The sequence below is a fragment of the Heteronotia binoei genome, chromosome 2 (genome assembly GCF_032191835.1).
Source record: "Heteronotia binoei isolate CCM8104 ecotype False Entrance Well chromosome 2, APGP_CSIRO_Hbin_v1, whole genome shotgun sequence".
Classification (NCBI taxonomy): Eukaryota; Metazoa; Chordata; class Lepidosauria; order Squamata; family Gekkonidae; genus Heteronotia; species Heteronotia binoei.
In genome coordinates this window covers 195,569,683-195,584,986 of record NC_083224.1, presented here as the reverse complement: position 1 = coordinate 195,584,986, position 15,304 = coordinate 195,569,683, and the positions used below count along the sequence as shown (strand labels likewise).

At 48.7% G+C, this 15,304-nt stretch overlaps 1 protein-coding gene across 1 annotated transcript in view; it reads right to left on the bottom strand.

Annotated features, from left to right (window-relative positions):
- The window catches only part of UNC13A (unc-13 homolog A), a 230,988-nt gene that overhangs the window by 99,392 nt on the left and 116,292 nt on the right, over nucleotides 1-15,304 (bottom strand). The window contains exons 19-22 of the mRNA XM_060233129.1: nucleotides 14,460-14,629; nucleotides 12,836-12,951; nucleotides 8,734-8,897; nucleotides 7,625-7,775 (exon numbers count right to left, since the gene is read on the bottom strand). Of these exons, the coding sequence (XP_060089112.1) occupies nucleotides 7,625-7,775; nucleotides 8,734-8,897; nucleotides 12,836-12,951; nucleotides 14,460-14,629 (601 nt within the window). The remainder of the gene's footprint in view (nucleotides 1-7,624; nucleotides 7,776-8,733; nucleotides 8,898-12,835; nucleotides 12,952-14,459; nucleotides 14,630-15,304) is intronic.

Genomic DNA, 15,304 nt, shown 5'->3' with positions numbered 1-15,304 from the left:
CAAATTCCTGCAGGGCCCGCAGATCCTCTGGGAGCTGGTTCCATAGGCGTGGAGCCATAACCGAGAAAGCCCGATCACGGGTACTCTGAAGCTTTACCTCTCTTGGCCCGGGGATAGTCAGCAAGTTCTTCCCAGCTGACCTCAGCGCTCTCTGGGGTTCATACGGGGAAAGACGGTCCCTAAGGTTGGCAGGTCCTCGGCCATATAGGGCTTTAAAGGTAATAACCAGCACTTTGTAACGAATCCGGTATATAACTGGCAGCCAGTGCAGTTCACGCAGCCCCTGCTGTATGTGCTCCCACTTTGGGAGCCCCAACAGCAGTCTAGCAGCCGCGTTCTGCACTAGCTGCAGCTTCCGGGTTCGGCACAGAGGCAGCCCCATGTAGAGGGCACTCGAAATTCTGGGAATCACTCGAAATTCTATTGGTAATCCATAGAGTTTTGGGGGATTCCTAGAGCTAGTTCATTGTAGCATGCATTGTGTATGCATAGCCAGGAGATCCTAAGATTGTCCGGCATCCTGAATGTTTCACAGTTATACAGCACTAGATGGTGAGGTAGGCTTATATTTAGAGCCGTCGCTTTAGAATACTGAAAACGGGCGTGTAGGAGGTTTTGCCAGGATGACTTTATGAGTTGGCTTATGAAGAAGCTGCATCGCAGCGGAACGTGGTAGCAAACCGGTGATCACGTGAAGGTGAATTTCCCTTTGGAAGCCGACACCAGTGGGAGGACTCCTCGCTTCTGGATTACTCTGAAGTATTTCACTCAAAGAAGATTTATGAATATCTTTGGAGTCACCCTATGAAATGGGATGCCTCTGTATGGGACTTTGCTCATTGGACTTATATTTTTAATACTCTTGTATGTTTTGGATGCCCCGCGGTGCGGAGTGGTAAAGCTGCAGTACTGCAGTCGGAGCCCTCTGCTCACGACCTGAGTTCGATCCCAGGGGAAGCTGGTTCAGGTAGCCGGCTCGAGGTTGACTCAGCCTTCCATCCTTCCGAGGTCGGTCAAAGGAGTCCCCAGCTTGCTGGGGGGAAAGCGTAGAGGACTGAGGAAGGCAAGGGCAAACCACCCCGTAAGAAGTCTGCCGTGAAAACATTGTGAAAGCAACGTCACCCCAGAGTCGGAAACGACTGGTGCTTGCACAGGGGACTACCTTTACCTTTTTATGTTTTGGATGCTTATACACTCTTATAATAGATACAATTTTTGCATTTTGTATCAAGTGTTTGGCATTTTTGGCACAGTTGTTTTTGGATATCCCATTGATACTGTGTTGCCATTGTTTCTATTTATTGTTAGGCTTCTATTTCGGGCTGAGAGAGCTCTGAAAGAGCTGTGACCGACCCAAGGTCACCCAGATGACTTCACGTGGAGAGCGTAGAATCAAACTGTGGCCGATTCCCCACTAGCCTCGCTGCAGTCCCATGCTCCTTTTTCCCTGCCCGATTTTGCACACGCCGTTGTGAAGCTGCAACTTGTCCTGCCTCTTTCCCAAGTTCTCTCTGTGGCTTCAAAATCTGGTTTTCAGAGAATCCCACAGCTGCGGAGTGGACTCAGGAAAGAGGCGGGGCAAGTCATAGCTTCACAGCAGCGTGTGCAAAATGGAGCAGAAGCACTGCGGGAAAAAGGAATGTGAGACCGCAGCAAGGTTAGTGTGGAATCTGCCCCAGATGTCCAAAATAGAGTATAGAATCATAGAGTTGGGACCTCCAGGGTCCAACCCCCTGCACAATGCAGGAAACTCACAAATACCTCCCCCTAAATTCACTGGATTTTCATTGCTGTTAGATGGCCATCTAGCCTCTGTTTAAAAACCTCCAAGGAAGGAGAGCCCACCACCTCCCGAGGAAGCCTGTTCCACTGAGGAACCGCTCTAACGGTCAGGAAGTTCTTCCTAATGCTGAACCGGAAACTCTTTAGATTTAATTTCAACCCATCTGTTCTGGTCCTACCTTCCAGGGCCACAGAAAACAATTCCACACCATCGTCTAGATGACAGCCCTTCAAGGACTTGAAGATGGTGATCCTATCACCTCTCAGCCGCTTCCTCTCCAGGCTAAACATCCCCAGCTCCTTCAACCTTTCTTCATGGGACTTCATCTCCAGACCCCTCACCATCTTCGTCGCCCTCCTCTGGACCCCTTCCAGCTTGTCTATATCCTTCTTAAAATGTGGTGCCCAAAACTGAACACAATGCTCCAGGTGAGGTCTTACCAGAGCAGAGTAAAGCAGAGTATGTTGCTCTTAACCACTACACCACAGTAGCTCTCTATTCCAAGAGTGGACTGACATCGCTTCTGGATTTCCCCCGGAAATGATGTCATGTCACCTCCTCCAGCCATTGGTTGTAGGACTAGCATTCGGGAAAAAGTGTGGGACCCTCAGAGTCTGACCATCCCTGACCTTTCTGTTACTCAAACTCTGATAAGCTTCAGGCTACCTCAAACCAGAGGTAGAATTCTAGCAGGAGCTGCTTTGCATATTAGGCCACACACCCTTGATGTAGCCAGTCCTCCGAGAGCTTACAAGGCTCTTTTTTGTAAACTCTTGGAGGATTGGCTACATCGGGGTGTGTGTGTGGCCTAATAGGCAAAGGAACTCCAGTTAGAATTCTACCTGCCTCAAACCCAGTTTAAAAACTGCTGGTTTATCATCTCAAGTGTATTTGCCATTTGCCCACCCATGGTGGGTAAACATCCTGCCTCCAATCTCCACACCTTGAGAAACTGAGGGAGGGAACAAATGGCCAAAAACAGCCTCCATAGTGATGTTGTACAAATTTCCCAATGCATCTGTGGTCTTTACCATTAGAAATCAGGTGAAATTCCTAAAATGTCAGCCAGAAGCAGAGATTTCTTTTGCAGCAAGAACTCCTTCACATACTGGGCCACACACCCCTGATGTAGCCAATCCTCCTGGAGCTTGCAGTAGGCCTTGTACAAAGAGCCCTGTAAGCTCTGGGAGGATTGGCTACATCAGGGGTGTGTGGCCTAATATGCAAAAGAGTTCTCCTGCTACAAAAAAGCCCTGGGTCACACCCCTGATGTAGCCAATCCTCCTGAAGCTTGCAGTAGGCCTTGTACGAAGAGCCCTGGAAGCTCTTGGAGGATTGGCTACATCGGGGTGGGGTGTGGCCTAATAGGCGAAGGAGGTCCTGCTACAAAAAAGCCCTGACCTTGATGTGATACTCTCCCCAAATTCCATTCTCCCCAGCAGCGACCTCAAAATCTTCCAGCATTTGCCAAGAATTTCTGGCAACCTCAACCACAAGTGCCCCCTTGATAGGGGGCAGGGCCTATTTCTTGTTCAATCCCTAGCAAAAAGAAAGGGTGAGAAATGTGGAACCGGAAGTTGATATTTTGGTACCCGGGCCAGCGCTGGATCAGACCCACTCGGCGAGGTGACCCGTTGCACTGAGAGAAGCGACGACATCAAGATAGGATTCCTTTCAAAACTCTGCCATCTCTTGTTCCCATAGAAAACCCATCACCTTTAGGAAGCGTTCCTGGCTTAATTGTCACTTGTGCATATACATTTCTTTATTTTACAACCTCTCCCCCTCCGGGCCAAAAATGGCTCCCAAATCAGCGCATAGAATTTTTAAAAATCCGCAGAATTACAAATGACGTTCAAGGCAAAAAATTTTTTTGGTTGGGAAGGAGCTGGATGGAAGACTGCTTGGCTGGCCTTTCCTCTTCTGCCGATGGCCCCACTGATGAGAATTAGACGGGCTTTTTCGTAGTAGGAACTCCTTTGCACGTTAGGCCACGCACCCCTGCTGTAGCCAATCCACCAAGAGCTTACAGGGCTTTTCTTACAGGGCCTGCTAAAAGCTCCAGGAGGATTGGCTACAGCAGGGGGTGTGGCCTAATATGCAAAGGCGTTGCTGCTGCAAAAAAGGCCCTGAGAAATAGGATGGAGGCGGGGCTGTCAGCTGGAGAGGGGTCTAGGTATGATCAGGGAGGTGTAGAAAAATCCCAGCATGAACTCCTTTGCATATTAGGCCACACACCCCTGCTGTAGCCAATCCTCCTGGAGCTTGCAGGGCTCTTCGTACAGGGCCTGCTGGAAGCTCCAGGAGGATTGGCTATATCAGGGAGTGTGGCCTAATATGCAAAGGAGTTCCTGCTACAAAAAAAGGCCCTGAGAAGTAGGATGGAGGCGGGGCTTTCAGCTGGAGAGGGGTCTAGGTATGATCAGGGGGGTGTAGAAAAATCCCAGCATGAACTCCTTTGCATGTTAGGCCCTGCCCCCGACACTAAGACTTCCTGAGGAAGGCTTTGAGTAGTGCAGGCGCCTTCCCTTTGCTTTCACCAGTGGAGGTCTGTGCACAGATCCCCACAGGTGAAAGCGGTGGCGCTTGCTGCTCCTTTGCTTTCAGCTGCTGGGGTCTGCGCACGGACCCCGCATGGGTGGGTGGAGGAAGGTCATGCTGTGGGTGGTGGTGGGGTTCTTACCTGGGGTGGCAAAACCTTTAGCACCGGCCCTGTTTGAGTATATACCCAGAATCAGGGCTTTTCTTGTAGGAAAAGCCCAGCAGGAACATTATGGGGAGGGACGGTGACTCAGTGGTAGAGCATCTGCTTGGTGAGCAGAAGGTCCCAGATTCAATCCCCGGCATCTCCAACTAAAAAGGGTCCAGGCAAGTAGGTGTGAAAAGCCTCAGCTTGAGACCCTGGAGAGCCGCTGCCAGTCTGAGGAGACAACATCGTCTTTGATGGACGGAGAGGGGTCTGATTCCGTAGAAGGCAGCTTCATAGATTCCTAGGAAAGAAGGAGGGACGGAGGCTCAGTGGTAGAGCATCTGCTTGGTAAGCAGAAGGTCCCAGGTTCAATCCCCGGCGTCTCCAACTAAAAGGGGTCCAGGCAGTAGGTGATGGAGATGGAGGGATGGTGCCTTAGTGGTAGATCATCTGCTTGGTAAGCAGAAGGTCCCAGGTTCAATCCCCGGCATCTCCAACTCAAAAGGGTCCAGGCAGTAGGTGATGGAGATGGAGGATGGTGCCTTAGTGGTAGATCATCTGCTTGGTAAGCAGAAGGTCCCAGGTTCAATCCCCGGCATCTCCAACTCAAAAGGGCCCAGGCAGTAGGTGATGGAGATGGAGGGATGGTGCCTTAGTGGTAGATCATCTGCTTGGTAAGCAGAAGGTCCCAGGTTCAATCCCCGGAATCTCCAACTAAAAGGGCCCAGGCACATAGGTGTGGAAAAACCTCAGCTTGAGACCCTGGAGAGCCGCTGCCAGTCTGAGTAGACAGGACTGAGTTTGATGGACCCAGGGGGGTCTGATTCAGTAGAAGGCAGCTTCATATATTCCTAGGAAAGAAGGAGGGACGGTGGCTCAGTGGTAGAGCATCTGCTTGGTGAGCAGAAGGTCCCAGGTTCAATCCCCGGCATCTCCAACTCAAAAAGGTGCAGGCAGTAGGTGATGGAGATGGAGGGACGGTGGCTCAGTGGTAGATCATCTGCTTGGGAAGCAGAAGGTCCCAGGTTCAATCCCTGGCATCTTCAACTCAAAAGGGTCCAGGTAAGTAGCACAAAAAACCTCAGCTTGAGACCCTGGAGAGCCGCTGCCAGTCTGAGTAGACAAGACTGACTTGGATGGACCCAGGGGGGTCTGATTCAGTAGAAGGCAGCTTCATATATGTTCATTTGCATATTAGGCCACACCCCCGATGCCAAGCCACCTGGAATTGCGTTTCTGTGCATTCCTGCTAAAAAAAAAAAAGCCCTGTCCAGAATTAAACTTTGTTGGTCTTAAAAGTGCCACTGGACTCAAACTTTTTAACATTCTGATAACTCTGGGGAAGGACCAAGAGTTATCTAGGACCCTGGCAACCCAATTCTTAGGCCTTGGAAATTCCATTTGACTTTACTTTGGCCTTTCAGATTTCACAGGAGAAAATGTGGTTTGTGTCAGTTAGCGGCCAAACCATGAACTGAACCATTGAACCAAACTGAACCGGGAGGGTTGTTTGCAAACCAAACTGGTTTATGGTTCGTGGTCCCTCAAATCCTATTTCAAGAGACTGCAGTTCCTTTAAACCGGGTTTGCAGAAAGCATGAAAAATAGCTGAGGCTGTTCCCTGCCGCTTTCACAGGGAACAGAACTTGGAGTCCCTTTAAATTTCTGCTTTCTGCTCTATCACGAACCACCACAAACCTCCTATTTGCTTTAAATTGTTCGTTCAAATGCTTTTCTTTAAATGTGATATTATAGTTTTCATTTATGGTGAGTCAATCTGGATATCTTTTTTTTTTTAAGGGAAAAAACTTGCATGCAAATAATCAGGGGTAGAATTCTAGTAGGAGCTCCTTTGCATATTAGGCCACCCCCTCCCTGATGCAGCCAATCCTCCTGCAGCTTACAAGACTTTTTTTTTGTAAGCTCTTGGAGGATGGGCTACATCAGGGGGTGTGGCCTAATATTCAAAGGAGCTCCTGCTAGAATTTCGTCCCTGCAAATAATACTGCTGCAGCCAGGAGGACTAGAAGACTGTATCAAACGAATACTGAGGGTTTTGGATTTGTATTCAGCATCCAGCAACAAATATTCCCCATGCTCTTGCCTGGGCCTAGGTATAACTCCACAGCCCCTCCTGTGTCTACAAATCAATGTCCCACACTCTTAGGAACACTTTTTGACAATGCACCCATTTTCAAAATTAAACACATTCAACGACGACTAAGCCAGGAGCCTTTGGCCAGGTTTCGGGTTGCAACGACTGCTACACGGGCTCTAGAAAAGATCACCACGGAACTGTCCAAATTATATGCTCTGGGATCAGTCTGTCGTCTTCCCGTTGTTAATTGAAGATGTAATCGGGGTTACCAGGTGTCCTCTTTTTTGTGTTTCCATCTTTGGGGCTCTTTTTTTAAAAAACTGGTGCAAATGTTCTCTTTTTGGGTTGGAAAATTAGGAATATTCCTAGTTAGTAGCAATGATCACAGCTTACATGGTAAGGATATTTAAAATGAGATTTGTCCCAGTGATCCATTACTTGAAGTAGTCAGTTGGGAAATGTCTTTTTTTGCTTTTGGTAATCCTAGACATAATACTTTGCTTTCACCCACGCTACATCATGGGTTCAGTAGTCTTTAACTGCATGCTTTACTTTAATTCTTTTCACTATCATCCGAGAACTATCTGCAGTGTTTCTACGGGGGGGCTCCTTACGCAAATTCCATCCCTTACAGACAGGGGTGGAATTCTAGCAGGATCTCCTTTGGCCTTAGGCCACACCCCCCTGATGTAGCCAATCCTCCAAGAGCTCTTTTTCGTAAGCTCTTCGAGGACTGGCTACATCAGGGGGTGTGGCCTAATATGCAAAGGAGCTCCTGCTAGAATTCCACCCCTGCTTACAGACAAGTCAATTTTTGCTCTAAACCTTTTGATAAAATTGCATTCTTTCCTATGAACTTTTTTCCCCCAGGGGGAGAAAAAAGGAGTTTGCTTTGCTTGTGCAAGCAAAACGACAAGGAGAGGGAGAATAATTGTGCTCCATGGTGGTGTTTTCATGAGGCCCCTTCTACCACCATGCACCCCCCTCCCTCCCCAAAAAAAAGCATAGAGAGAAAGAAGTAGGAAAGGAGTGTTTTACGCACCATCGGACTTACCCCGAAATTGGAAGCAGCAAAACGGTCAGAGGCAGAGACGTTGGTGGAGGCAGTGGTGTGAGCATAGTAAGCATTGATGTTGGCCAAGAGGGTGCTCATAACAGCTGGCACCCCAGGGCACATGTATTTGGAGGAGAGACAGGCAAAGTGCCTGCAGAAAGAGGACAAAGAGAAGTCAGTGAATTGCGGGATTGAGCCTCCTTTGTCATTGGCCGTAGATAGTTATTAAAACAAAAGGGTCCCTGCAGTGTTTCAGATGTGGGTCCATCTAGTGGAGTCCTCTGGAGGGAGGGAGGGAAGGAGGGAGGGAAGAAGGAAGGGAGGGAGGGAGGGAAGAAGGAAGGGAGGGAGGAAGGGAAGAAGGAAGGGAGGGAGGGAAGAAGGGAGGGAGGGAGGGAAGAAGGAAGGGAGGGAGGAAGGGAAGAAGAGAGGGAGGGAGGAAGGGAGGGAGGGAAGAAGGAAGGGAGGGAGGGAAGAAGGGAGGGAGGGAAGAAGGGAGGGAGGGAGGGAAGAAGGAAGGAAGATGGAGGAGGGATGGAACGATGAGAAGAAAGCAACTTTAACTTTAAATGCATGCTTAATGTAAGAAACACACAGAATAAATGCCAGACGTTTCAGAGTCGGGAGGGAGGGAGGAAGGAAGGAAGGAAGGAAGGAAGGAAGGAAGGAAGGAAGGAAGGAAGGAAGGAAGGAAGGAAGGAAGGAAGGAAGGAAGGAAGGAAGGAAGGAAGGAAGGAAGGAAGATGGAGGAGGGATGGAACGATGAGAAGAAAGCAACTTTAACTTTAAATGCATGCTTAATGTAAGAATCACACAGAATAAATGCCAGATGTTTCAGAGCCGGGAGGGAGGGAGGGAGGGAGGGAGGGAGGAAGGAAGGAAGATGGAGGAGGGAGGGAATGGTGGGAAGAAAGCAACTTTAACTTTAAATGGATTCTTCAAGCCACTGGCTGGCTTGGCGAAGCTGGCTGACAAAGCAGTGGGGGCTTCAAGAGCCACACAGTATGTGTGAAAGAGCCACATGAGGCTCCTGTGCCGCAGTTTAGCCACCCCAGGTCTGGGCTAAGGCCTGGGAAGAGCAACTTCCAGCTTTGTTCATATGGACTCACGTCATGGCCTGGTAGATGGACTCCACCCCATATCTCATGGCAAACTCATCCACAATCTCTTGGGCTGTCTCATCGAAATAAACCTTCCAAGCGTCATCGCCCTTGGCATCTGGAATTTTTACAACGCCATTGTTTTGGATGTCCGTCACAAAATGAAAGAGGTTCTAGAAAACGAAACAGAAGAGAGGAGTCTGAGTTAAGGCGGGGCCCCCAGGCGGAGAACAGGACACAGTGGCGGCATGCAGACATTACAATAATCCGTGATCTTATCAACCAGAGTTCAATCAAACCCTATATAGTTACAACATCCACTCATAGGTGGTCTGACAACCTGGGGTTTTGAGCAAGGACTTACAGCTAGTTGGTCAGTGATTCATACCAGTTGTGGGTTGTTGTGACATCTAAAGTCATACACCAGAGTTCAGAAACACAGCCCCCGGGGGAGGCAGAGCCAAAGAAATAGCAGGATAGTCAAAGTAGCCTCTAAGATATCCTCTCTGCGGGAAGGCAGCAAGAGGATAAGAAGCAGGCAAATCAGGGTTTGTAATCTGCATTAGGCAAATATTGGCCCTGTTCAGACGCACAGTATAATCAGATGTCGCTGCTGTTTCCTACCAGATTTAAAGTGGCTGATCAGACAGCAACATCTGCCTCCTGGTATTAACTCGTGGTAGCCTCCCGCCCAATCCTTCTCAGAACCGGATTATTTTGTTACCTGCTCCTTTGCGGTGTTTTTTGAGTTTTCCGGTTTAACCTTGTAGTTTTCTCCATCTGGATATTTCTGCTATGATATTAACCAACTTCCGGATGTCTGAAGGCTGTCCCAGAGCAAAAGGAGCCTCAGACATCCGGTTTACGGTTGCCATTTTTTCTTACTACTTAGCAATATGCGCATAACCACATAATGTTTTAACCTATGTGAATGCGCATATGCACGCGTGTGCATGTGCGGATAGTGTGTGCATGTGCATAATAGTGGAGAAAACAACAACAACAACAATTTTTATTTATATCCTGCCCTCCCCGCCGGAGCAGGCTCAGGGCGGCTAACAACATTATTTCATACATTGGTCATACAATATTAAATAAAACTACATTGACAATTTAATTAAAATTCTGATTAAAATTCTAAAACTAATAAAATTAATAAAATGTACTAGTGCTATAATTACGTATTACGTTTATGATGGCGAGTTCTTTAACAGTTTCCCTCTTAATCAGTCAGTGAAGGCCAATCGGAAGAGGGTAGTCTTACAGGCCCTGCGGAACTGTTCAAGGTCCCGCAGGGCCCGCATTTCCTCTGGAAGTTGGTTCCACAGGCGTGGAGCCATAGTAGAGAAAGCTCGGTTGCAGGTGCTTTTCAACTTCACCGCTTTCGGCCCGGGGATGTTCAGCAGGTTTTTCCCAGCTGACCTCAGTGCTCTCTGGGGTTCATACGGGGAGAGACGGTCCCTAAGGTAGGCAGGTCCTCGACCATATAGGGCTTTAAAGGTGATAACCAGCACTTTGTAACGAATCCGGTATACGACTGGCAGCCAGTGCAGTTCGCGCAGCCTAGGCTGTATGTGACCCCACATTGGGAGCCCCAACAGCAGTCTAGCCGCCGCGTTCTGCACTAGCTGCAGCTTCCGGGTTCGGTACAGAGGCAGCCCCATGTAGAGGGCATTACAGTAGTCTAGTCTCGAGGTGACCGTTGCATGAATCACCGTTGCCAGATCTTGGCGCTCTAGGAAGGGGGCCAGCTGCTTTGCCCGCCTCAGATGGAAAAAGGCTGACTTGGCAGTGGCTGCAATCTGGGCCTCCATTGATAGTGAAGGCTCCAGTAAAACTCCCAGTAAAAAAAAGAACTGCATAGTGCCGTCGTGTGGACGGCAGAAGACGGTTTCACTGCGGAGTGATTCGAATTGCAGTATGGCAGTCTGATCGATAATATCCGGAACAAAGATATTCAGAACACAACCGGGTCAGTTTAACACGGACTCAACACGCTGTGCGAACAGGGCCGTTGTCAACAAACTGCAGCTGACCAAAAGACGCACAAATGAGCCTTTATTCATTCTTATTGTTTCCGCGTGTTGTGACTGTGATATTTTGCCTATTAGCCTTGCTGGTGCCCCCCCGATTTTTTTGTTTCTTTGATGCATTTAATTGATGCCAAAGTTACATCAAAAACAGTCGACTGTAACAGGGGAACATTCAATGGGAAGTAACATTAAATGGAACAGAAAGGTTCCCAGGTTCCAATTCTCTAAGGGAGAAGCAAAATCCAAAAGAACAGGGGCTGGAAGTCTGTTATGTACTGAATTAAAATTCAATCAGTTTTAATTTTGTATGGTTTTACTGCTTTAAACGCTGGCTTAGAATCACAGAATCATAGAGTTGGAAGGGACCTCCAGGGTCATCTAGTCCAACCCCCTGCACAATGCAGGAAACTCACAAATACCTTCCCCTAAATTCACAGGATCTTCATTTCTGTCAGATGGCCATCTAGCCTCTGTTTCAAAACCTTCAAGGAAGGAGAGCCCACCACCTCCCAAGGAGGAAGCCTATTCCACTGAGGAATCACTCTAACGGTCAGGAAGTTCTTCCTAATGTTGAGCCGGAAACTCTTTTGATTTAATTTCAACCCCTTGGTTCTGGTCCTACCTTCTGGGGCCGCAGAAAACAATTCCACCCCATCCTCTGTATGACAGCCCTTCAAGTACTTAGGCAGTGAATTAACAATTTATTTATTAAGGGAAGAAACAAAGAGGTCTAGACAGGGTTTTTAGTTTATCCTTGGTTTTAACGCTAATTTTACATCTTCAGTGTCAGCGTCTTAAAAGTCTGTATTCGCATTTTATGCATATTTTAGATGGTATCATATTTTAGTATTGCATAATAATTATTGTACATTTCTATCACCTTTTATTGGTTATGTTTTGGACTTCTATGAATTGTTTGCTGGTCTATAACCGTTATAAATAAATTCATTCATTGCACTGAATTCAATGCTTCGTGACAGCTTCGCACGCATCCGAGTAACCGCGAGAAACCGCAGGCTAACCTTGACTGATTTGAACTATAAGCAAGAACCAATAAGCAGTCATGGCATGAAACTTCACCACAGTGATTTGGTATAGGACTCAGAGGGGTGGTTTGTTTGCATGTTTTATAAGCAGGGTCACAGCCCCACCACGTCGCTTTTTAGCATGTAGTTGCAATAAAGTATGTTCGTGGTTGAACTCCATTGCATCGAACTCACTATTTAATAGGGTCAAACCAGCAGAACTGGGAAATCCAGCTTTATACTATCGGCGCGTGTGTGTGCAGAGGGTGGAAGAGAGAACTGTACAAGAGTGTACTTCGGAAGGAAGTTGAGCCACACACCAGCACCTAATATCAAAACTGTGTATGTCATGCGGGAGACCGGCGCCTGGGCGAGACAGGCAAGGCCGCTCAAGTGTAGGAGAGACGGCTCTGAAGGTGGAAGATAACAGATAACTGCCCTGGTTCTTCTCACCCTAGAAATCTCATGCCTAGGGTGGGAAATGATTTAAACCCCCTAGCCTTTGATGTGTATCCTTATATGCTCATGCTTGCACCCTTCTCGTCATTAGTATCAACGACCCTGCGTTCCGGCATGCATTGCTGTATTCAGTAAACGGAAACTTTGTTTTCAACAAAGCTAGCCTGTCCCTTATTGAAATCTTTCAATGTCCACACGCTGACAGTGTATTTACAAACTACATACAGAATAACTAGTGCGGTGAAAAACATAAATCTGAGTGACAAAGTGCTCCGCCAGGATCCAACTCTCGACTGAGAGAAATACAGACTGGTATTGCAGTCCTTATATATACAAGTCAGCCAATCACGGCAGTCCATATAGTTGCTGACTTCAGCAGGTACTTTCCCTTAGTCACAGTCCAGCCGGAACCGGCTTGCTGACAAGGTTAATCTGACCTGACCTGTCAGATAGATCCACCTGCTTCTTCCTTGCTCCTGTCATGCTGTGGGAAGAAGACTCAATACATCAACATATACAAAGTTTGATGTGGTGTCTGCATGGAGCTTGTGAGTGGTGTCTGGGAAAAGCGACACCTGCTGGCGCCTCACTCACCTCATGAAGGCAGGTGTATTGCACGTGGTACGGTGCCACTTTCTCCTCGCCTTTGATCTCCACACTGATGTGCAGCCGGATGGCGCCAGATACGGCTGACTTGTCCGTCCGCTTATCTAAACCAGGCAGAGCAGAAGAAGTTTTTAGCAAGCTGGCTTGCTTTTATTTTATTTTTTTCCTGATGGACATTTACTCATTCTGCCAGGAATATTTCATGATAAGAGCCCCATGGCGCAGAGTGTTAAAGCTGCAGTACTGCAGTCCTAAGCTCTGCTCACGACCTGAGTTTGATCCCTGGCGGAAGCTGCGTTTTCAGGTAGCCGGCTCGAGGTTGACTCAGCCTTCCATCCTTTCGAGGTCGGTCAAATGAGTCCCCAGCTTGCTGGGGGGAAAGCGTAGAGGACTGGGGAAGGTAATGGCAAAACACCCTGTAAAAAGTCTGCTGTGAAAACGTCGTGAAAGCAACGTCACCCCAGAGTCGGAAACGACTGGTGCTTGCACAGGGGACTACCTTTACCTTTAAAAAGAGCCCCATGGCGCAGAGTGTTAAAGCTGCAGTACTGCAGTCCTAAGCTCTGCGCACGACCTGAGTTTGATCCTTGGTGGAAGCTGCGTTTTCAGGTAGCCGGCTCAAGGTTGACTCAACCTTCCGAGGTCGGTCAAATGAGTCCCCAGCTTGCTGGGGGGAAAGCGTAGATGACTGGGGAAGGCAATGGCAAACCACCCCGTAAAAAGTCTGCCGTGAAAACGTTGTGAAAGCAACGTCACCCCAGAGTCAGAAACAACTGGTGCTTGCACAGGGGACTTTTCCTTTCTTTTCCTATATGCAGGCAGAACAGTCAAGGAAGCGGGCAGACAGAGGTTGCAGAAAGGGCAAACGGTGGGTGAGGTTTCATCACTCCAAATCCTTCCCCGAGAACCTGCATTCTCAGAGTCTTTAACACAATCTCCTAGTCTTCACCCCTCTTTCTTTTATCCCTCCAGCAGCAAACAACTGATACAGCAGCCTTGGCCCCTGGTAAAGGGATTCTTAGGCCTCAAGCAGTGCTGGATTAAAGCCTGTGGAGGCCCCTAGGGGACCTTTCCTTTTCCCTCACGGTGCCCATGACAAACACCTAGTTTGCCTGTCTCCCCTCCGCTGCTGCCCACCCCCTCCCTTCCCTTGTGCTCCGCCTATTTCCCCCACATGATCACAGGAGCACACTGCGCCAAGGCTGGGGTCTACTGGCTTTGACGTAGCCAGCATCTGATCCTTCTTTGAAGAGTGCGTTGGAGGAGGCTTCACTCCCCCTCACTTCCGGTTCTGGAAAGCAGCGGGGAGAAGCCTCCTCTCTCCAGTGTGCTCTTCAAAGAAGGATCAGATGCCAGCCACGTCAAAGCCAGTAGGGTCAATCTGCGGCCCGGTGCGTTCTGATTGGTGTGGGTAGGGGCGGGGGGGGGGGCAGCACAGCGATGGAGGATGGCGCTGTGTTGCAGAGCTGCGGGGTGGGGGGGCGGGCAGGGAGCCTGCCTGGGGCACCACTCACTCTAGGGGCACCAGCGCTGAGCCCCCCGCACTGAAGCAAAAGGGGGAGCTTTTCAGGAAAGATTTCAGCCAGCCTGTGTTGGGATGGCAACCACCTACCGAGGTTGTACCAGACGTCCATCTCCCCGCTCAGAGTCCGCACTTCGATAATCGTCTGGCCCAAGAAGTCGTCGGACTCTCTCTTGAAACGCTGCTTCACTCTCGACTTGATGTCATCGTCTTCATCCCAGACACGGACTTTGATTCGGTCGGAAGAGTTATGGCATTCGCTTATGGGAAGAAACAGACAATTTTTTTTAAAAAAATTATTGGTTTCAGGAGCAAGGCCTATTCGATAAATATAAGATTCCTGCTGGATGAAACCAAAGATTGGTCAAGTTTATTTTTAAGAACATGAGAACATAAGAGAAGCCATAGGGGATCAGGCCAATGGCCCATCCAGTCCAAAACTCTGGGTTACACAGTGGCATCCCCCCCCCCCCAAAAAAACCCAGGTGCCATCAGGAGGTCCATCAGTGGGGCCAGGACACTAGAAGCCCTCCCACTGTTGCCCCTCCCAAGCACCAAGAATATAGAGCATCACTGCCCCAGACATAAGAACATAAGAGAAGCCATGTTGGATCAGGCCAATGGCCCATCCAGTCCAATACTCTGTGTCACACAGTGGCCAAAAAACCAGGTGCCATCAGGAGGTCCACCATTGGGGCCAGGACACTAGAAGCCCTCACACTGTGCCCCCCCAAGCATCAAGACTACAGAGCATCACTGCCCCAGACAGAGAGTTCCAACAATACGCTGTAGCTAAGAGCCACTGATGGACCTCTGCTCCAGATGTTGATCCAATCCCCTCTTGAAGCTGGCTATGCTTGTAGCCACCACCACCTCCTGTGGCAGTGAATTCCACGTATTAATCACCCTTTGGTTGAAGAAGTAACTCCTTTTAT